Source organism: Cheilinus undulatus, linkage group 17 (genome assembly GCF_018320785.1).
Source record: "Cheilinus undulatus linkage group 17, ASM1832078v1, whole genome shotgun sequence".
Classification (NCBI taxonomy): domain Eukaryota; kingdom Metazoa; phylum Chordata; class Actinopteri; order Labriformes; family Labridae; genus Cheilinus; species Cheilinus undulatus.
This window is the reverse complement of record NC_054881.1, coordinates 3500618-3524779: the sequence shown is the minus strand read 5'-3', so window position 1 is coordinate 3524779 and position 24162 is coordinate 3500618. Positions and strand designations below refer to the sequence as shown.

Genomic DNA, 24162 nt, shown 5'->3' with positions numbered 1-24162 from the left:
CATTTTTGCATAATTCTTTTCATCGAAATGAGACCTAAGAAAAATACTAAATTTTCAATGATTTTTCAGGAACTTAACCCTTAAGACGCCAGTTTAAAAGCATAAAATTTTCTTAAACTTCATGCAAATCAGATTTCCTTTAAAGGAGTTATCTCAGCCTTGGATATGTCAGTGATGAGCTGCATTAACGTGTTGGTTTTTATTTCTTCAACACCCTGACACACAGATTTATGTCCTCACATGTCTGAATATAATTTGGACCTCCTGGTAAGGACTCTGTGCTTTAAAGAACATTTCCAACAACAATGCAGCTTTGTCTGTCTCTGTGTGGGATGTAACCCACAGAAAGAACCAGGTTGCACCTCCAGTAGGTGTGAAAAATCTTTATCTGATGTGAATTCAGCAGAGCTTGGGTCAATCTTTGAGTGGCAGCAGAAGAATTGTCTTTGCAGGTGTGATATAAGGCTGGTGTTTAAATTAAATACATAGTTTATATCTTCAGTGTTCCAGACTTCTCCTTTAAATTCATGCTTAAAAAGCTGACAGAAGACAGAAAAACAAAAACCTGTCTCTATAATCCTGAATCCAGGCCTCTGTTTCCGGTCCTATGCCACTAAGTGGTTGCTGTTACACGTGATTTATCCAGTCAGAATCGAGCACATCTTTCTATCCATGTCCCTCTATAACCTTCACATCTAAAGTTTAAAATCCAAGCTTTTGATTTGTCTTTTGCACATCATGTTTGTTTGCATGAATCCACCATGCCCTATTTTTAAAATGTGCATAAACATTTAATGTGCAGACATCAACAAGAAGTATTTACTTCCAAAAACATTCATGTTGTCTTCCTCTGCATCCTCCAGACTGTTTGCATTAAACAATAATAGTCTGACCTTCACATAAACACTCTACTACTGCTCATTGTCTCCTCAAACACAGCATTTATCCAACATGTACCAGTCCTAACACCCTCTTTGATTATTTTACACTTTTATTGATTTTATAAATCAATCGTGATCAATATATTTTGGCTTTTCCCCCCCAAAAAATGACAAAAAAACGTCTTGAATGTCAAACTGACAACAGATTTCTACTAAGTAATGTCAATTTAAGAAAAATCTGCATTGTAAAAAAGGGTGACTGCATAAATATTCACCCTCTTTAAGACTGACACCTGTGTCTGGAAGGTCCAGTCACTGGTTCACCAGTATTCCTGGTTACCATAACACCATGAAGACAAAAGAACACCCAAGAAACTCAGAGAAAAGGTTATTGAAAAGTAAAAGCAATTTCCAAGTCTCTGAACATCCCCCAGAGTTCAGTTAAATCCATGAAGAAAGCTAGAGCGGAGTAATACCGCCCCCTCCCGGCTCATGGAGGTAACTACAACCATTTTCCACACAATAAATCATATTACCATGACTGAATCAGTCTGTGTGCATGAAGACGGGCCGCTGTGAAGGATGGGACGAGAAAATCATAAATACTGAGGATTTTTTTGTGATTATTGGGGTTGATTTCCGGCAGATACAGACTCCCTTTTTGTCCCTTTCCTGTTGCTGTAGCGGTGAAATATCCCCCCAGATTGTGTAGCCCTAAATTGAAGCGGCTGCAGACCCGCCCCTTTCATTCAGTTTGGACGCATTTCCCACCAACCGTGTCCAGAAATGACGGCCAACAGCAGGTACAGGAGCCGCGCGCCACGGACAGGTAAGCGCGTGCAGGTGATTAATGAGGCGCCGCGCGACTCAGCTGATGATTTAATCAATTATCGATGCTTTTATTCGTGCTGCCTCCGGCTGTGATGTGGATCCACGGACTGCTGGAATCTGACTTGATGACACAGAGGATGCAGAGGTAAGACACGCAGCAGACTAACGTGTGTGAGAGAGGATTACTCTTCCAAAATAAAAGCCCCCCGCTGGGCTCCACTCTCATCCCTTTGTTTTGGAGGCTGTGGAGCTCACAGTGACCCTGCTCTGTCCTGCCAGGCTGCCCTCCTTTGTCTGCTTCTCTTTCAGCGTAGACCCATTACTACTACAAAATGATTCATTTAAATCCTAGTGAATTAAACTCATCCTGATCCATTCATTTTCATTTAAACATCTGTGCACATCTGGAGTCATGATTAAAGCACAAAGATGACCTGAGACTGAACAGCCCAGTCATTTCAGAGCAAATAATGTCAGATCTTTTAGTTCCATCTACACAAATGTGACTTCAATTCCTACTTATGATAGTAAACTGAATATCTGTTAACAGTGATGTACGGGGGGGGGGGGGGTCGCCCCCCCTCGTGGCCCAATTGTTGAAAAACGCGCGCTAAAGTGCCCTCTTTGGAGCCAAAACACGCTAAAGTGCCCTCGAGAGCCAAAACGCGTGCCAAAGTGCCCTCCAGCATTACTCAACCCTGCTCATCCAAAGAGCCAATATGTTGAAAAATACCTTTGCAAGAGCCACAATCTGAGTGGTGAAAAGTGGAAAAAAATGGTTTAAAGTGGAAATAAAAATATGTTAAATGGGAAAAAATGGTCAAAGAGCAGCAAAAAAAGGTGAAAGGGGGCAAAATCAGCTTAAAAAGACAAATATTGGGTGAAAAGTGACAAAAATGGGGGAGAAACAGTGGCAAAAAAGGACAGAAAGTGTCAAAATGTGGGTGAGAAAACATGTGTTACAGGTGGCAAAAATGGTCAAAAGTAGTAAAAACATGACAGAAAATGAGTGGAAAGTACAGAGCCCAGGAGGTGACATAAACCTTTTTTTTAAAAAAAAATACGCACGTGCAATTTAGTATCTCATACGTGCTATTTAGTATCTCGCACGTGCATTTTATTATCTCGTGCGTGTGTTTTATTCGTATCTCGCATGTGCGATTCAATATCTCGTACGTGCAATTTAGTATCTCCCATATGCGACTTAGTATCTTGTATGTGTGTTTAAGTATCTCGTACATGCGATTTAGTATGTCGTACGTGTGATTTAGTATCTCGTATGTGCGACTTAGTATCTCGTACGTGACTTAGTATCTCGTACATGTGATTTAGTATCTCATATGTGCGTTTTAGTATCTTGCACGCGCGTTTTATTCTCGTGCAGATACTGAGAAATCGCACGTACGAGATACTAAATTGAACGTGCGTATTTATAAAAAAAAAGTTCATGTCACCTCCCGGGCTCCGTAGATAAGTGACTAAAATGGGCAAAAGGCAGCCAAAGGTGGGAAAATGGGCAAAAACAGCAAAGAGTGGCAAAAAATTGGGAATAAAGAGGCATTTAATGGCAGCTTAAATGTGTAAAAAAGTGGCAAAAATGGGAAAAAATTGCAAATAGTAAAAAGCAGGATAAAAGAGTCAAAAACTGGACCAAAAGAAGTCACAAAAGTGGGCTCAATGCAGCAAAAATGATTAAAAGTGACAAAAAATGCAAATAAGGGCAATGAATATATACAGACAAATTTAAAAGTTGACAATTAAAGCCAGCTGTAGAAGTGCTGGAAACAAACTGATTAGTGTGACTTTCAATGGATCATTTCTGAGGTCAAAGTTTCCCTTTATTTAAGGTTTTCTGGGGAATAATATTTCAAATGAGAAATAAAAGACCCACAATTCATCACAAAAGAGCTGCACATTGAGTATCACTGAAACAGAGTAAAATACAACACTGGGGGCACCCGCCCCTCTGTAATATTCTTTCCAGGGGCCTTAAATCCCTAGCTACGCCCCTGTTCATAATCACTGAGCTATTATGCAAATGCATTCTGCTCTTGTTTCACTTTACAATAAGTCCACTTGTATTTGCAGGAGTGTGTTTTTGTATTTCATCTGTATTTAGTAGGGATTAGGCAGCATTACTCACTCATTGAACAGCTGCCTGAAGAATTGGTTATCTGCCACGCTGTACAGCTCAAGTCTTTACTAATAGGGATTCACGAAATCTGTTTTTTTTCCGATAGATGATAATTCCAAACTTAATTTATCCATCACTAATATGAAGCTTTTATCATAAAATCCCCAAGTGTGCAAAGAGAGGCTGAGTCAGAATCTTCCAGGCTCATTGGGCCTCCTTAGGAGCAGCACTCAAGACAACCATTGATGGAGGAGTTGCACGTTTTGCTGATATTTGAGGCCAGTATAGGATTTATTCTGCTGACATGCATGACTAGAATATCCACTGTAAACATCAACAGAAATGTTCATATCTGCCGATACTGGTATCAGGCCAAAAATATCGTGCGTTGCTAAAATAAAGCATAAAAGTCCAGGCCCAGTGTGACCAGCTTAGCTGCTAATGCTAACTACTAATTAGCCTGGTCTTGTCATGTGTAGATGAAGGTTGGTTGTGTTGTCTTTGCACAACTTGCATGTTGCATGACTCATATCCATCTCCCTGGAGTTTAAAGGTCGGGTCAATTATGGGAGCATTTCGCAGTTCTGTAACCTGACACGCCAGATGGATGTGTTTCACATCCATCTGGGAAAGCTTCAAAAGGAAATGTTTGGGAAAAGGCAGAGGCTGTGAGAAAAACTTGGAGTGTGATTGGATGAACGTTCTGTCACATCTCTACGGGCCAATCAGAGCGACAAAACATGTGACGTAGCCGCTATTGAGCTGCGCGTGTGCAGCTACCAAGGAATAACGGGAAACATGGCGACCGTAGACATGTCAGTACTCGACTTTTGTTGTTTTTGAAAAGAAAACAACTCACTGCTGTTCTTTGTTCTTCTTTTAATGAAGAAATGTCATCAAGTTCTGATAAAACTGGTGCTTTAGCAGCATCCATGCTAATCTCGTCCACCATAATTGCACCGGCCTCTTGCTGCTGCTTGTTTATGTCACGACTCCGCCGAGCCTGAAGGTACTGCCCCTCATCGCCGATTGGTCCTGTCACTTTCTAACCAGGCCCAAACGGTTCAGATGGGAACTTTGCAAGATGGATTCGCCAATGAAAAACAAGGAAACGGGCGTATCCATCTGCTTTGCAAGGTCACCAGTTCTGCACTTTGCTGGGTCAGTCTTCGTCCCGTACTGCTCTGGCCTCCTGGTGGCCCCCAGGCTCAAAGGAGTCCAGCTGGCGCCTCTGGTTATCAGTCAGCATCTGTTAGTTATCATTTGTTTCCTGGTTAGCTAGAGTGAACCTTTTGCTTGTCAAGAGTTTAAAATGATCCAGAAAACTTCAGAAACATTTCTGTTTCATAGTGCAAGCATACAGCCATAAAAGCATGTGTAGGTTTTGCACTTAATGGAAGAGTTATAGATCTTCCATGAAAAGTTGGCAAAATAATTCATAAGACAAACTCAATCACGTGAGTGTTTTCACTGCAGATTAATGCAACTATTATTCTCTTGGCTAATTGCAATATCAGAAATAGTGAAAAAATGCTTGTAAATAACACAAAAAAAGCAATGGGTCAACAAATTGGTAGTTTTTCTTGTCCACCATCGATGATTTTAAAAATATTCAGTTTACGGCAATTAACAACAAGTAAATGTGCCAGAATCTGCTATTGGAGGAGCTTGAATCTGATAAATATTTGCAGTTTTGCAACTAAATAGTGAAAATTTTCTTTAAAAACATGCTTGATTTATTTTCTACCATTTAACTGTTCAAATTAACTTTGATATTTGCACAATGCTGTGATATATGCGTTAACTAACATGATGTTTCAGTCTTAAAGTGCAAAAAATATCAAGAAATAAAGGAAATATACATGCACATTAAGTAATATCGTCATAGAGTGGGAAGTTTTCCTAAAATAATCTAATAAATCAGTGATATAAGTCCCTCTGAGCTGTGTCATTTCAAAGAAAAGTTAAGAGGACATTTTAAATCATTAATTGTCATCTCTGGCGTAAAAACTGAACAGTCCAACGGATCTGTCCTGGTATGGCCTACATGCAGCCTCTCCTCACCGCCTTCTCTCAGCATCTTTATTTTCAGATCTATATTTTCAAAAATCCCACGAGCAGCTTCATGCCTTCATCCTGCTTCACAGCTCCTCTTCCTCTTTTTTTCCTGGATATTTGGACGGCAGTGCTGAGGCTGAGTCAGAGCAGCGGACACAGACGCAGCTCAGTGTTACCCAGCAGTCTGATGTCTGTGTGTGGGAGTGACTCGCTAACACATCCACAGACAAAATGTCAATATGGAAGCAATACCAAAAAGTCCTCTCCACACTCCTACATATACGCAGATACCTCCTCACTGACACCGATGCACTCAGTATTAGATTTGGTTTTAAAAGCTGCAGCATCCTGGGGTAGAAATATTGGAAAACTCTGAGTCAAGCACTTTGATTTCACGCTCCATCTGTCTCCTCTCTCTTATCTCCTCTTCTGTTTGTTGTCTTTAGCTTTTATTCCTGCTCTTTCTATGTATTCAGATGTACATATGCCTTTGTATTATCTCTCCCCACCCCCTCTTTGTGCCCGTGGCTGCCTGCCATACTCCATTATGAATACTTGGAGAACCTCAGGGTATGTTCTCGGTCTCTACTCAGCCCTCTCTCTGCCACTTCAATAAAATATGAAAGGAATCATGGGAATGTCCCACTAACACAACGAGTGAGCCGGCGCTCTGAGCTGTGAGGGTGCAATGACCCAGAACACCCTCGGTCTGCTATTATCATATTATATATGAGGGATGGAACGATTCTTGGCCGTAGAAACCCAAACATGAAGCTCTGCACAGTTGTACTTACATTAATGCCACTGGAGTAATGCACACTACACCATGCAGCACAACTAGAGTTAATGTTGTAAGATGGGGCCCCTTTAGGGAGGCTTCCTACTGTCATTGCAATTTTTGCACATTTTGAGCAGCTACCATGGCTCAAAGTTTGACTGCTGTTGAAGGCTTCCTATAGACCTGCTTGGGCCTCACGTAGTAGCAGGACATCTGAAGGACAAATAAGGCTCAATTCATCCATAAAATCTCCTGATGTTTTACCGATAAATGTCAATTTTGTCTTTTAATAGTCATAATTGTCAGACGATATGCAGACAATCTTCTCCTATATTTATAAGCTATAAGACCAAACCTCTCTCTCTCCGTTAAAAGGAGGAGTTCTAGTGTGAGAACGATGTTTGTGGTCAGCGTGTCCATGTGAGAATGTCAGTGAGCGTTTCCTCCCTGCAGACAGAAACGTGGCCATGGAAACCATTACTGAAGCTCCCACTGCACAGTTTTAGTTTTTACATTAGTGACAGTGGAAGCTCAGAACTCTTTAACTATGGAATCAGCAGAGCATTGGTGAATTTATGTCTGAGTTGCTGTTGTTCCTAAACTCTTCCACTTTCTGATCATATCACTGACAATTGACTGTGGAATATCCAGCAGGGATAAAATTTTATGAACTGTCCTACTGCAAAGGTGGTGAATGTTTGCAAATGGACAGGTGTGGCTAATACTTTTGTCCATGTGGTGTATTTTACCCACAGAAATAAAGACAACTTCGCAGATAAGTAGGAGCTTGTCAGGTGGCGTGCAATGAAGCTATGGCTAGCCTTAGCATCAACTAAATTTAGGTTAATTATTGATTTTGTCTTTAACTACTTCAGTTGTCACTTTTCTTGGCTTGTTTATTCATCAGCGTGGATTTAATCCTTTCTTCTGTGTTTTTAGGATAAAGATTATGTTGGTTTTGCAACTCTGCCAAACCAGGTGCACAGAAAGTCGGTGAAAAAAGGCTTCGACTTCACCCTCATGGTAGCGGGTAAGTGATCAAGCATCTCTATTTTCTGTCCACAGAGGATGAGGAATAGTTTATTTTCAATGATGCATACATGCCTTAAGAACTGATATGTGGAAAAACTGGGACAGAGTCTGAGTTTGACAAAAATATTTAACTTTGTGCTACCTGTTAACATGCAGCCAGCCAGCAGGGGGAGCTTTAAACCTTTTGGCTTCACTTCCAGGCGGCTATTACTTCATCCATCTTTATATAATGGCAATAATATGGAGAACATATTTAAAACATAGTTGCACTTTGTGTTCACACTTGATCTACTTCGTCTTTTGTACTGATGCAGGTCATACTTCTGGTGGCATCACATGATGAAAACAGCTGACACTGATTAAAGTTGCACAGTGAAGGACTTTATTCTACACTTATTTGCATCTTTATGTTGTTTTTTGTTTCAGAATGAGTTGTAGGTTGTTAAAGATATTTATTAATTTATAATAAAGTCAGCAAAGTGTCATAAAAAATATCTCAATGCAATGCAGATTCACCTGGAAATGCTCAGCTATTAACTTCCATCCGTCCATCCATTTTCTATACCGCTTATTCCGTTCTGGGTCACAGGAGGGGGGCTGGAGCCTATCCCAGCTGTCATCCGGCAAGAGGCAGGGTACACCCTGGACTGGTTGCCAGTCAACTGCAGGGCTGACATATAGAGACAGACAACCAGGCACACTCACATTCCCACCTATGGGCAATTTAGAGTCACCACTTTACCTAATGAGCATGTCTTTGGTGGTGGGAGGAAGCCCGATTACCCACGGAGGGAACCCACGTGTGCACAGGGAGAACATGCAAACTCTGCACAGAAAGGCCCTGGCCCTGACTGGGAGGTGAGCCAGCGACCTTCTTGCTGTGAGGCAACAGCGCTAACCCCTGTGCCGCCGTGCCGCCCCAGTTATCGTTTTTTTCACTTACCCGGTGAGGTGGGGAGGCGAGCCCCGAGCGGGCTCTCGCTTATGGCGTCAAGTGCCCAGCCCAGCCCGGACATGACCCGCTCCGGGGACAGTGGCAGGTGGGGAGTTTGACTGCGGCGGTACACCTGTCAAACAGTTACGCAGGTATCCTAAGGTGAGCTCAGGGTGGGCAGAAACCTCCCGTGGAGCAGAAGGGCAAAAGCTCGCTTGATCTTGATTTTCAGTATGAATACAGTTATTAACTTAAAAAACCCAATACAGAGTTAATAAGCTTAGTTTTGCTGTGTTAACTTTGTTATGTTGGGTTATTTCTTTCTGTATTGTCAGGTTTTGTTTTAAAATGCCATGCAAAGAATGAGAGAAAAGATGATAAAGGTGGCAAAGTATATGTGGACTTGCCATAGCTCCATTTGGTCTCATATGGCTGAAAACAGACATCTACATACCGAAGAATGGGAGGTATTCATGTGGTCTCTTCTCATGAGCATGCTAACTAACAGCCTGTTTGCAGGCAGCTTAAGAGCGTAAATATTTAGTAAATTAGTCACACTTTGTGCTCAATTTTTTTGCTCTGTAATGGTTCATCTTTTAGTTTCAGCCCACCGTCTGCATGCTAATCAAGTTAAAAGATCCATTTGCATAAAAGGCTGTAACTGAGGATGCTGGAAGCACTTTTTCTGTGGCAGTAATTTGCCCAAACACCTCCACACCATCTCAGATTTCACAAGTTCTGCTTGTCCTGTGAAATTTGGGCTCTGCTTGAATTTTAATTTTAAGGAAGAAGACAAGTCCTAGAGAGAATGGCTCCAGAGAATCACAATTCAGCTTCACCCTTAGTTTGTTAAAATGTCCAGAAACATCTGAATCCGTAGGTCACATTATTTATTCGTCTCTAAATGTGTGTATCTGTGTGTTACAGGGGAGTCTGGTCTGGGTAAATCTACTCTGGTGAACAGCCTCTTTCTCACAGATCTCCACAAAGACAGGAAGCTGCTCAATGCAGAGGGTGAGTCACCGACCAATCACACGTCTGCATACTGCACCTACATTCTCATATCTTTAATTACACCTTTATTAAACACCAGTCTCTGTTCCTTAAAGAGCGGATCAGTCAGACGGTGGAGATCACCAAACACACGGTGGACATCGAGGAGAAGGGGGTGAAGCTGAAGCTCACCATCCTCGACACCCCGGGGTTTGGAGACGCTGTGAACAACTCAGAGTGGTGAGCGTTCAGACAGGATGTCCAAGTCTGATTATTAAAGGCAGCTTTAGGAGCTTGTTTTTCAGATTATGTCAAAGTGAGGGAGATTTCTATGGCTTTAAGTTGAGTGAAGCCTACACATCACTTATGTGACCCTTCCTTTTCAGCTCTGTCTCCCTCACCCACGTTGAAATAAAGCTCTGCAGTCCTTCTCCTCAGCATGAAAGTGAAAGAAAACACCATGCTACATTCACACTTTCTAACACTGTTCATCATAAAATCTGCTCTGAAGACTGTTAGATTAGCTCAGCTTTGATTCTATAGATCTTAAACAAATGCTACTGAAACACTGAAACCAGCTTAAGAACTAAGACAGTCTGCAAATATTCACGTTTAGTATTTCTTGTGAACACATGACCAAAATTAGGGCCACAAGTGATGACTATTTTCAATATGGCAACCAAAATGCTTTCATTTTTGACAGCTCAGATCATAGCTCCAGTCATGAGACCAGCACAGAGACCTGTAGGGCAAAAAGAGTGTAGAAGCAGCTACCATTGACCACTTTGTGGAGCTGCAGCACTCAGCATTTTAATTTCCCATCTCTCCAAAATGATGCATGTTTGCATCACCTGACACCCGCAGAAAAATTTATTTATGGAATTAAACTGTATCTTTATTTAGTGTTTGGCCCTTATACAGCACAGGGATTCTATTTAAATCACCAAGATCAGAGAAGTCAGTCTGAACTTAACCATTGTGATGTTTACAGACCAAAATGACATAAATATACGAGTTCTTTTTTACCACTTGTTGAGGAGAGTAAACCATAGTTTGAAAACTGGTTGTTCCACCCTTGGCAGCAACAACTGCGAGCAAGCATTTGTGGTAACCGTTAATGAGTCTTTTGCACCATCCTGGAGGAATTTTGACCCACTTTTCCTTGCAGAATTGTTTTAATTCAGCCACATTGTAGGGTTTTCCAGCATGGACAGCCTGTTTAAGATCATGCCACAGCATCTCAATCAGATTTGAGTCCAGACTTAGACTAGACCGCTCCAGAACCTTCATAGGCCAGTCAGAGGTGGACTTGCTGGTGTGTTTGGGATCGTTGTCCTGCTCCATAACCCATGTGTGCTTCAGCTTGAGGTCATGAACTGATGGCATGAATTACAGCAAAGCAAAGCAGCCCCAGACCATCACACTACCACCACCATGTTTGACTGCTGGTCTGATGTTGTTTTGATGAAATGCTGTGTTAGTGTGACTCCAGATGGAACGGGAAACACACCTTCAAGAACTTTTGTCTGGTCAGTCCACAGAATATTTTCACAAAAATCTTGGGATTCAAGACAAATGTGAGAAGAGCCTTTTGTGTTCTTTTTGGTCATCAGTGGTTTTCACTTTGGATGCCATTGTTGCCCAGTCTCATTCTTATTGTTGAGTCATGAACTCTGACCTTAACTGAGTCAGTGAGGCCCACAGGTCTTAAGATATTGTTCTGGGTTCTTTTGGGACCTCCTGGATGATTTGTCCATGCTCTCTTGGAGTCATTTTGGTAGGCTGACCACTCCTGGGAAGGCTCTCACCATGATTGGCAGGAGTCCCAACGCCTTAGAAATGCCTTTCCAGGCTGATAGATGCCAATGACTTTGTTTCTCATGTGTTCTTGAATTTCTTTAGATGGTGCCATGATGCGTTGGAGAGCTCAGCCTACTTCACTTTGTCAGACAGGTTCTAGTTAACGAGTGTCTTGTCTGGCAGGGTTGGCATTAATCAGGCATGGGTGTGGCTAGTGACATTGAACCCATCTTTACAAATAAAGATGCAAAGACATGAACCATATGACCAAAATGTTTTTTTAAACCAGGCTGTAACCATGGACATTGTAACATGGGGTCTGTGTGTGACTTCTGCTACATCTGCAGACAGCCTCTAGTGGACACTCCAGGAAGTGCACTTCTTGCACCACCACACTGGCTTCATTTCTCAACAACAGAGGTTGCTGCTTGGTTCAAAGCTACAACATTGATCTGATTTCATCATCCCTCTAATTGTATTTCACACACTCTCTCTGACCCTCATGTATTGATTGGTAATCGCTCTGCATCGATGGCTCTACTGTGTGAGGCAGTTATAAATTCTTTCTCTGCATGATTTGCTGTTTTTAAGTATTTTACAATAACCGATTAAAGGACTTTCATGATTTAACATCATGAAGAATCGAAGGGCATGTAATGAGAAAATTAGCTTCCTGGATTTTTGTCTTTTGGAATCATCATATTATTAAGGACGGTTGTTAGAATTAATAGTCAGGATGTCTAAGGGCCAGGGGCAAAAACATACTGTATATAAAAGCGTTACCTGCTGGATGTTGTGGGGCACCAGCACTAAATGTTTTTTATTCATTAATAGATAAATGCTGGGAAACCTTGTTAAGATTAGTGAAATTAACTTCAAACCGAGGAACTCCTGATACTTCTTTTGTCAATTTAGAGGATACCTCGGGCACCTATGTCAAATTTAGTCCACCTAGAGAACACCAAGAGGGCACCCTGTCAACTTTTGTCCACCTGGAGGACACCAACAGGGCACCCTGTCAAATTTTGTCCACTTAGAGGACACCAACGGGGCACCTTTGTCAAAATTCGTCCAGTAAGAGGACACCAAGAGAGCGCCCTGTTACCTCATAAACTGTATCTTCAATAGAACAGAAAACAAACACTTGCAATGAAAGATTCCAGTCTTAAAGTGCAGATACACTTCCTTTCTTCAATCACACTCTGATGAGGATTTACTATCATTGCTCTTTTACTCCAAACGTACGCTCAGTGTGCTGAAGCTGTGGTTTAAAGTGCCACCCTCATGGTGCTGCTATCTGATTAACCAGATGAAGTGACTATGCTGACTAATGTCACTTTAAAAACCTCTGTTTTCCAAAGATAAGGTCTGGTTTCTGTCCTGCTGAGTTTAATCTGCACACCTCAGCAGTGACACCCTCATCGCCTGCTGTTCAGACCGTACCCTGGTCACTGAGGCTAAAAGAACTCCTCAGAATAAATGGAGTATCAGCAGGAAAAGTGCTTGAACAGATGTATTGAATATTCCGGCATAAAGGTAAATAAATAATGTGATAAGTATCGACTGCTCTTCTTATATACCTTTGGATGGGGGAGGATGAGGCAGCTCTTCATCCCTGAGGGCGAGGTTGACCTCTACGTGTTGACCTCCATTCACAGAGATGAGGATGCATTAAACAGCATTACAAGCATTACTGTAGACGGTGGGTTTACATCAAGAAAATGTTAGTTTTGAGCAGTGTGACAGCATAGTTTGGCTGCTGCAGTCACAGTAGGTTTATATGGCTGCTAACAGACTGTGTAAGAAGTGGACCTGGTCAGGGCCCGACTGGTTCAAAGTCTCTGAAATAGCAGTTATCTGATTTGTAAGATCATATAAATATCCACAGATGTTTCTGTGTGTTTCACAGCTGGAGGGCGGTCACAGACTACATCGACCAGCAGTTTGAACAATACTTCAGAGACGAGAGTGGACTGAACAGGAAGAACATCCAGGACAACAGAGTCCACTGCTGCCTCTACTTCATACCTCCGTTTGGACATGGGTAACATCTGTTATATTTGGCTAATATGATGTTTAATCATGCATATGCATGCACAGAGAAGCTCAGTAAAGTTCATGTCCTCCTGCAGGCTCCGTCCAGTCGACATTGAGTTCATGAAGGCGCTGCAGGACAAAGTCAACGTGGTTCCCCTCATCTCTAAAGCCGACTGTCTCACTCCGACGGAGATCAAGAAGCTAAAAGAACGGGTAACACCACTAAAAATTGATAAATAATCCATGTCTCTAGGATTTAAATGCTCCACCTTCTTCTTCTGAACAGTGTTGACATCTTTATATTTTCACAGTTAAAGCTGGATTTATGCTGTGACCTTTCAATCTGCTCAGCATTTCTCTTTGCTGCTGGTCTTTAATGATTTAATCTACCTCTGTGCTAAATTATTCACAAAATGACCTGCATTTACTCACATGCAATATATGTGACTAAATTTTAAAAGGAAAGGATCCAGTGCTGTTATTTTAAATCTTTTCCCCTTTTTTTATTCACTGATATTCTAAGCTTAGTGTTCTGATTCAAGCTGATGTATTAAAAATCACACAAACACCAAATAATGTTCATGATTTAGAATTATTTAAAAAAAGAGGAAATATTGTTCTTAGATTCATCATTTCAATTTTCAGTTTCAATTTCAATTTGCTTTATGACATGAACAGATCAGTTATTGCCAAAGTAGTGTAAAAAATAAAAATGCATTAAATATTTACACATAATATAATTTTGCATATTACATAATTCCACAAATAATCAATGCATAATAAGAAAAATAAGAGTAATTAGATGAAATAACAAGACTTATAAAGAACATAAATAAATAAATAAAAAATACTACTAATAATACCACTATATATGCCCATATATGGCAATCCTTCCCTTTGATCAAAGCTAATTGAAATTTTTTTAGAGCAGCTCTTGTTTTTTATTGGAAACAACTTTAGTTGACAATAATGATAATGCAACAACATGAAATTAAAAAGGCATGTTTTTTTTAACTTCTGTTAAATAAAATCAAATTTTCTTCAAATTTATTAAGATTAATTTAAATTTTCCCATTTCCCTTTTTTGTCCTTTGACTGATGATATTGCTATGGTAACAGAGGTCTTTTTACACCAAACTCTGTAATACGAGTCTCCCCAGTTGTCTGTTTTTGGGATCTGTCTGAAAGTAAAACTGTTGGAACTAATTTCCTGCATGTTGCTTTCAGCAAACCACGCCGTTACATCACATAAAACTAAACTTAAATCAAAAAGTAAGGAAATTTTTGTTTGGTAGATTATTTCTTTGTTGTAACAATGCTTCTTGGTAATAAATCTTAAACTGTTGGAAAGCCTGTTTATTGCCCTTTTAAATGATGCCACATTTGTAAGGATCATGCATTTGTGGGATGAGCAGCAGAGCTGAGTATGTGGGTTGCACCCATAAAAAATATGCCAAATCCTCTCTTCAATGCCGAACAGCTTATTTTGCTGTTGCTTTTGACTCTTGTTTTGAGCTTCTGGTACCCCCAGGTGCTGCCAATCAGGTGCCTGATTGGCAGCACCTGTGAGCATGGGCCCTGCTACAGTGGTCAGTAGATGCCTGCTTCAAGAATTGGCATGCCATGTTTGACTGATCTGGATAGGGCCCGTCGGTTGGGCAACTTCAAGCTGGTGTTCCACGAAACCAAGTTGTGGCATTGTTTGGAGTGAACCCTAGTACCATCTCCAGACTAAAGGCCAAGATCTATCTAACAAGGAATGTCAGAAACAGGCCACGAAGTGGGCGTCCCAAAAAGACAACACCCCAAGAATACTGTTTTCTCACCCTGTCAGCAAGAACTCTATCCTCCAAGATGACAACACTCACCCCCACAGAGCGGGGTTTATCAGAGACTACCTCCAGAATCTGGGAGTGGAGAGGATGGAATGTCCTGCCAGCAGTCCTGACCTTTAACCCCATTGAACACTTGTGGGATCAGCTTGGGTGTGCTGTTGGTGCCAGACTGACCAACACAACCACGTTGGCTGACTTGCGACAAATGCTGGTTGAAGAATGGGATACCATCCCACAGCAGTGTGTGACCAGGCTGGTGACCAACATGAGGAGGAGGAGCCAGGCTGTTGTGGCTGTGTATGGTTCTTCCACACACTACTGAGGCTCCTGTTTGTTAAATGAATAAATTGTTGAATTGTCAGTATGTCTTGTTTCTTGAAACTTCAATCATCCAATCCACCAAACACCAAACAAGAGTCAATGGCAGAATCAGCTGTTTGGCATTGGCAGAGAAGATTTGGCACATTTTTCATGGGTGCAACCCACATACTCAGCTCTGCTGCTCATCCCACAAATGCATGGTCCTTACAAATGTGGCATCATTTAAAAGGGTAATAAACAGGCTTTCCAACGGTATAAGATTTATTACCAAGAAGCATTGTTACAACAAAGAAATAATGTACCAAAAACAAATTTCCCTTACTTTTTGTTTTAAGTTTATATTTTTCACCATGTGGAGTAGGTGATCCTGCTAGCTAACAGTTAACTAGCCAAGCTCTCGGTTTCAGCCTCGAATTATGCAGGGGTTCTCGTATACACATACACCTCTTCAGTTAAATCACATAAACCCAGGCCTACACTGTGCAGTCTTCTGCAGACTCTAGCAGTCGTGGTGGAATGTGTGACTGAATCATGACTGTCACACATGGTTCATGTGGCCACACCATACAGTCCGTTGGTTGTGCAGACCTGAGCGCTCTTAGTGTACGAGTGAAGTCAGACAGGACTGACTGATGTCAGTGAAGTTTCACACACAGATGTTGAGGTCAGATCTCCTGTCTGGTTTTCACATTTCAAACAGCAACAAAACTTACCTGACCTGCCATATAGACTGTTCCAAATATCTACTGCACGGATATATTTCACATTCATCTGGGAAAGCTTCCATAGAAAGCGACTCAGAGGGCATTCTGTCTGTTACATTCATGACAAGCCAATCAGAGTGACAAGACAAAATAAGGTTGTAAGCGTGCAGAGCTGCTGCACTGTCAGGCTACCGCTGCTGTAGTTGTGAATGGTTGAGCTCCACAGTAAATAAAATCAATCTCAAGGCCGGTCATGAGACGTGCAGATACATCTCTGCCAAGACAAGCTTTTAGTGTGACTCTATGCTCTTGTTTAAAAGAGAAATGTGGTCTAGTTTCGATTAAACTGCTGCTTTCTTACAGCTACATCCGAGCTTACAGCTACTGCAGCAACAGCCATCGGATACACTGGCAAACCTTACCTGTAATGACTGCAAACCCATGATGAAGCAGACTGGGAGAAGAGCAACAACATCTTTTTGTCATGAAAAGCTTTCAGCAGTGCTCTCTGCCCTTGTTTTTATAAATAAATGTCCAGTTCTGACAAACCTGCCGCTGTGGCTACGTCAGAGTTAATCACTCCACTAGCAGCCATTGTATACAACCACTGACACAACAACTAACCACCACCCCATAACTCTCACAAAATCCTGCTGAAGCAGGACAAAAGAGCTTTAAGCTTTAAGCATTGTTTTCACAGTCTTTCTGGCATGTCAGGTTAGAATATAACAGGATTATATCTGGTTTAAGCTTGTGCTTGTTTAATCTTTTTACCAAAAAACTAAGTAGTTTTTGTATAATACGGCTGCATGCAGTATTGAAGAGCCCTCAACCAAAGCATGTCTTCCTGTTTGGATTTGGGCATGGGTCCAAGAGGCTTTTTTCTAGGTCTTATGATGACCAATATGCTGACCAAAATTATAAGCCTAGGCTGAATGGTGTGCAGGGACTGAATATTAAAAGGGATATTTGAAAAAAAAATCAGTGGCAGAAATGTTCAATTGTCAGAAGGGGGCGCTGTGACAACATTTTCTTATTGATGCATGAATCTATTCAGGATTGATGTGTGATCATCCCTGTGAAGTTTGGTGATGATTGACATAAGCATTAAAAAGTTATATGGCATTATTGGTGTATTTTTACTGAAAAAAATGTGCAAAAAAGTGGTCCAAGTTTGGGCTCCGGTCACGTCCCTGCCCTATGGTGAAAACTCACAGTTTTCACAACTTAAGATCTCCAGCTTGTCTAGTATAAGCAAAAAAATGATGGAGACAATCGGATGAAATCCCTAAAACTTGTTAATGGTCTAAAAATGCCAATTTGACACTTAGCTGCTATAGTGTGCTTCCTGTGCATTTTAGAGGATGGCCTCAAGAGACTATTTTTTTTGTCTAATCATGATACATAAGTGTACAAATTTTCATGTTTGTAGCTCTTATCCAGTCTCCGATAATATGTTTGGGGCCTCTGTGGGGCCCCTTCTTGATGGATTTGCACAATTCCACCAGAATACTAAGATTTCCACTGGGGGACAATTCTCTGTAAAGTTTGGTAAGAGAAGAGATGAAGAGATGAATACAGACTTGTAAGTTGAGTATTGCTTTAGAAAAGTGTTTGAATAAGTTGTGAGCTTCATGTGTAGGTTTGGCTTTAGTTCCAGCTCAGTTTATTATCGGATGACTCAGTTTTGGACTGAGTTGTAAAGCTTCCTGATAAATTTTAGCACTCAGTGGGAGGGTGTAAGCGTTCGTGTGTTTCTGCTGTTATTCACCACATCCCCTGTTTGTACGTTGTTCCAGCTGAGGGAGGAGATCGATAAATACGGGATAAAGATCTACCAGTTTCCTGACTGTGACTCCGATGAGGACGAGGAGTTCAAGCGGCAGGATAAAGAGCTGAAGGTGAGCGCCATTCTCATACGATCGGTCCAAATTACATTTTGGATAATGCTAGAGTGCAGTTTGGTGTTTGCATTTAAGGAGAGAAAATGCTGAAAAAAATCTCTGCAGCTCCACCAGTTTTACTCTTGCTGAAGTGATTTTTTCCCCTCAAGAGCAATTTTAAAATTTCTATTTGTGATAAAGTTTGTTAGTTGAATTTTAAAATTGCTCTTTCCACTGCATGCAATGGAATCAATGGAAACCAGTGCATTAAATCCTTATCTCTCTGATGAGTGATTTTCTTTAGACTACCCTCATGCATTTCACTGACACCAGCAATGATGAATCCAGGATGTCAGCAGTGCTTTTACAGCTGATTGTTCCCATTTTTATTTAATCTGAATCCTCCTTGTTTTGACGTTGTTCTGTGACGCAGGAGAGCACTCCGTTTGCAGTGATTGGCAGTAACACGGTGGTGGAAGCTCGAGGTCAGAGAGTGCGAGGGAGGCTGTATCCGTGGGGAATAGTGGAGGGTAGGAATCCCTTGCTGCAGCCGTCTATCTCATCTCTCTGCGGCTATTTTTAACCCTCCATGAAAACACCGATAAAGAGTGACCGCCCAGCTTTGATGTTAATCTCTTCCTGTATTTTACAGTGGAGAACCCGTCCCACTGCGACTTTGTGAAGCTCAGGACCATGCTGATCAGGACCCACATGCACGACCTGAAGGACATCACTGCAGACAGTCACTATGAGAACTACAGAGCCCAGTGCATCCAGAACATGACCAGGTACCTACATTCAAACAGAACCACAGTCATGTTTGCTGTTCTGTTTGTGTCTGAGGCTGACTTTACAGCTTGATGTCGGATTAGTATCTCATTAAAATCACTTTCTCTGACCTACTCCAACCAGAAGATTATATCAGCCTGAGTGTAACCTGAGAGGCTAAATCCAGGGTAGAAGTTCTACCTCATTTACACAGAAATGTGCACAGTTAGAGAAAACCAGAGAGATTTATGCTTTCAGTATGCCATCAGCATACTGAAAGCATAAATGTCTGAGCATAAGATCACAGAAAAATGATTTTATTAGTCTCTCTGTGTTCATTTCTTTGTAACTGCTCCTGTAGTTTTAAGTTTCATTTCTCTCCTGCTGTTGTGTCTCAAACCCCACGTTTCCGTATGTGGGTGTTCACAATTTGTGGCTGAATTAGTTTTTCTTTTGTTCCTAAAGTATTTAGCTAATGTCTCTCGAACACTGAAGGATCCTCTCAGCCCACTGAGGGGGTAGGGATGACTCACGGGTTATACAGGCAGCAGTGCTGTAGCATGAATGCCATTAACAAACATATACGCAGAAAAGGAATAATCTAGATTGTATACTGGTGGCTAGAAAACAACAACTGGTTAAAGACACGCCTTTATCAATGTGGGCTCTAAAATTTAATACCTTTTCACTGCAAAAAAGTCAGACTTTTTTAGACTTTTCAAGGATCCACAGAACTCCGTATCCATGCAATGGTGTAAAAGCACTCCAACAAAATGACAGCTGTGGACTTGTACTGCTGTGTTTGCAGCTGCCTCTCCGACCTTGTTCAACACATTTACTGCTTTGACTCATCATGGACTTAAAACAAAAGTCATCAGTTTAAAAACACCTTTAAACAGCTGTCTACGCTGTTATAAAACGATTGCTGCAGCTCACAGCTTGTGTTAAAGCTCCAGACATGCTGGCAGAGACGCTTTGCAAAGCAAGGACACTCGCTGTAAGTTACTGTTATTACAGGCATCAAACTTGGAAAGGGAAAGAACACACATTTGACCTCATTACTGGGCCTTACGTTACTCATGCTGACACAAACAGGTGGCGTTTGGCTCGTTACCTGGCTGCTTTTTGCTGTCAGAGCGAAACATGCAGATGACAGGACTCAGACTGAGCTGCTGTCTGTCACATATCACTCTGCTTTACCAACATCAGTCATACTTTGTGTGTGCATGTGTGCACTACATTACAATGCATGGGTCTGACAGTATTGATATTAGTGTAACACCTACCAAGGCCACCCATAAGGGGGATGAAGGGGAGCGCTTTCTGGGGCCTTGCCAACCTGGGTGCCCAAGGGACCATTGTAAAGTTAATCTGGGATAACCATATATATATATATATATATATATATTAAAGATACCAATACGTTTTTAATTTATCTATGCTGTAATATATAGCCTTCTTGGAAATTAAAACCTCTTACCTTAAAACAGTATTAAATAGGTTAAGAATGGCAAAAATGGATGGAAATTGGTGCTGAAATGGGATTTTAAAAGTGGCATAATTGTGGCAAAAGTGGAAAAAATGGCATCAATGGGTGAAAGAGGCAAAAATACGTTGCAAAAGTTGCAAAAATGGACAAGAAGTGGCAACAAAATGCAAAAATGGGTTAAAAGTGTACAAAAATGGACAGAAAAGGTGGTGAAATAGGATGTTATAGTTGCATAAATGTGTTTGAAGTGGCATTAATGGGTGGAAGTGGCAAAAAGAAGTTGCTGAAGAGGCAAAAGCATGCAAAAGTTGGCAAAAAAAAGGTTGAAAGTGGACAAAAATGGGCAAAAAGCCAAAAAAGTGGAATAAATGGGCTTACAGAGGCAACAGTGGGTCATAAAATGGGAAAAAATGGGCAAGAAGCATCAAGAAAGTGACAAATTTGGGCAAAAAACTTGGGAAAGAGCAATAAAAGTGGCAAAAGTTGGTAAAAAGAGGCAGAACTGGATACAAGTAGCAAAAAAGAAAAAAAAAGGGGCAGAAATGTCAATAATGGGCAAAAATCAGTTGAACGTGGCAATAAGAAGTGGCAATAATGAATAGAAAAAAGCAGTGAAAGTGGTTAAAAAGTACTACAATTAAATCTTTTCAACATCAGATCCCAATAGCATGACACACTTTCAGTGCTAAAATGAGAAAACCATTAGCAAAGATTCTAGCACCAAAGCTACTGATCCAACACACATGCACTGATATCATCAATAAATCCCAACAACAACAAATTTTGTTAAGAGTCAATAAATAGGTGCAAAGTCACTAATACGAATCAAAGTTGCAAAAACAGGCAGAAAAAGTGGTAAAAATGAGTTACAAGTGGCAAAAATTGGTTCAAAATGGTAAAAATGGATGGAACAAATAGTGAAATGTGTTTGAAATGAGCAAAATGGGTGGAGAGAGTGTTGAAAGGGGTAAAAAATGTGTCACAAAGGCAACAATAGCTGAAAATGTCAAAAAACGGTCTGGAAAAGTGGTGCAATGGGATTTAAAAGTAACAGAAATGTGTTTTAAAGTGGAAAAATGTGTTGAAAGTTGCATAAATGGGTTAACAGAGGCAATAAAATAGTCATCACCCATTTTATTTAAAAAAGGGGATGAAAATAGTTAAAATCTGATAGAAAAAATTTCAAAAGAGGCTAAATTGTTGAACAATGGTGGCAGAAGTGGTTAAAAAGTGGCACAAATTCTATCCCATTGATATGCTTACGACTTCTATTTTTTGTTGCTGTGGTACTGAAGCAAATGTATATTTGTTTTTATTTGCATTATTGTTATAACACATTAGTTTAAAATTCTGGCTTATCCTGGGAGGCTCAGTAATGATAAAGTAAACACTGAGATTTATTGCTTGTAATCATTTTATAATCTGCATGGATTTGTTTTTTTACTCTAAATTTGATCAGAAAGTGTATTAGTCAAACAACTTTTCTAACGGTGGCTTTTAAAAGGTACTTAGAGGAATGAAATCTTGTTTATCTGAGTCTCTTGAAGCTGATTTTCCCTCTGCAGAGAAACAAAGTGCCCCCCCTGCTGTCATCCATCATGTTTATCTGTTTCCCCTCACAGTAAGATGAATGCAGATAAGCGAGTGGAAAGCCCCATCCCCATCCTACCTCTGTCCACACCGGACGTGGAGACGGAGAAACTCATCAAAATGAAAGATGAAGAAGTGAGTCTGTAATAAACCCGAAATGGTGAATAATGCACGGCAGCAGGTGTTACATAACCAAGATGCTGATTTAAAATGATGACCCATATGTGGGATTATGTAATCCGTCTCTGATCCCCTCTTGTTTCCTGTCTCTTTGTCTTGTCATTATCTCTCTCTCTCTCTCTCTGTGCAGCTGAGGAGGATGCAGCAGATGCTCCAGAAGATGCAGCAGCAGATGCATGAGCAGGACCTGTGACCTCGGACAGCGTTACATCTGTTCATATTTATTCTGGAGAGGAAATCAAACATAACACTGCCTGAAACCTTTAAAATCAATCACTACAGGCGGTGAAAGGAGGAAATAGTCACCAGATTCTCTGAATAATACTCACAAAGTAATAATCATTGAATGACAGCATGCTGGAAGACGTAATTTTACTTTATTTAAATGTTTTTTATACAGTCGTTAGCCAAGTGAGTTGTAGTTAGGCAATAGAGAGTAGACTGCACTTTGTTACCTTTAAACCACAGTAGACTTGAATGAGACTGAAGCACCTTAGCCTCTTTTCTTTGGTAGTAGATGCACTGATGTGTGAGTATGCTGTATGTGAGGAGCGATACACATGCTGGGAAGAAGCTGGTGGTTTGCAGCTTTAGTTTTGGTGGTGTTTTGCACATTCTGATGGGTGTTCCAAGCATCAGTGCTAGTTATATAGCCTTTCATGGTAATGCCGAGCCAACAGATGTGGGTTATGGAGTTCTAGCTCCTTGGATCTGCTAACACTGCTCACTTAAAGATACCATTGCAGAGTGAAACAGAAAAGCATGAATCCATGTTTTTCTAGTGCAAAGTCTCAATGGCAGGGACAGTGATACTCTGAGCTGGCAACACACTCAAAGATTTTTAAAATCTTATCCTAACCAACAGCCAGAGTGCAGACCAGTGATACTCAACATGTGGCTCTTTAGTGATGATTTGTGGCTCTTTTATGTCTTAATTTGAAATATTATTCCCCCAGAAAACCTTTATAAAGGGAAACTATGACCTCAGAAATTATCCATTACAAGTCACATTAATCAGTTTGAATCCCCACGTTAATACGGTTGGCTTTAATTATCAACTTTTATTTTTTGTCTGTATATTTCCATCGCCCTTATTTGTAATTATTTGCCACTTTTAATCCATTTTGACTGCTTTAAGCCCCCTTTTGCCATTTATTTTTGCCCATTTTTACTACTTCTATCCCATTTTTGCCACCAGTTTTTTTTGCCTCTTTTATCCTACTTTTTACTATTTGCATTTTTCCCTTTTTTTGCAACTTTTCACCAATTTTAGCTGCGTTTTGCCATTAAATGCCACTGTTTTCAATATTTCAGCAACTCTTTGTTGCTTTTTGACCATTTTTCCCACAATTTTGCCCGTTTTAGTCACTTTTACTCATTTTTTTGCCGTGTTTTTACTTTTTTTGGTCATTTTCTGCCACCTGTAACACATTTCTTTGGGAACTTCTCACCTATTTTTGCAACTTTTAGCCCTGTTTTGCCACTTTTTTCCTTGTTTTTTCACTTTTCACCCACTTTTTGCCATTTTATGCCTACTTTGCCCCTTTTTTGTTCCTTTTTTGCCCCTTTTTTGCTCCTTTTTTGCCGCTGTTTGACCATTATATGCCACCTTAAACTTAATTTTATTGCCACTTTAATCAGTTTTTGCCACTTTTCCCCACTTACATTGTGGCTCTTGCAAAGGCTTTTTTCAACATTTTGGCTCTTTGGTTGAGCAGAGTTGAGTAACGCTGGCCTAGACTCTCAAAACTCCATATCTGACGCGATCAAACACGACTTTTAAGTAAATTAGCTAAATGTGGCTAGCTGTTTGCCACTTGCTACATGTAGTCCATCTCCTCTACTTGACAGCTGGATTGTTGTATTTTTTTTTTACAGGACACATCGTATAAACACGCATGCTTTTTCCTCTAA

At 40.7% G+C, this 24162-nt stretch overlaps 1 protein-coding gene across 2 annotated transcripts; it reads left to right on the top strand.

Annotated features, from left to right (window-relative positions):
• The first annotated feature begins 1611 nt into the window (after window positions 1-1611).
• On the top strand, window positions 1612-23409 carry sept5b (septin 5b). 2 transcript variants are annotated; one of them, XM_041810814.1, is made up of 12 exons: window positions 1612-1710; window positions 1847-1857; window positions 7622-7712; window positions 9576-9662; window positions 9758-9881; window positions 13351-13485; window positions 13574-13691; window positions 18138-18239; window positions 18655-18751; window positions 18874-19009; window positions 22101-22203; window positions 22379-23409. In XM_041810814.1, the coding sequence occupies exons 1-12, from the start codon at window positions 1668-1670 to the stop codon at window positions 22439-22441; spliced, it is 1110 nt and encodes a 369-aa protein (XP_041666748.1). In that variant the 5' UTR covers window positions 1612-1667; the 3' UTR covers window positions 22442-23409. The 2 variants fall into 2 exon arrangements, with proteins under 2 accessions (XP_041666748.1, XP_041666749.1); XM_041810815.1 differs by having other exon boundaries at window positions 22101-22228; window positions 22379-22426.
• Window positions 23410-24162: the final 753 nt, after the last annotated feature.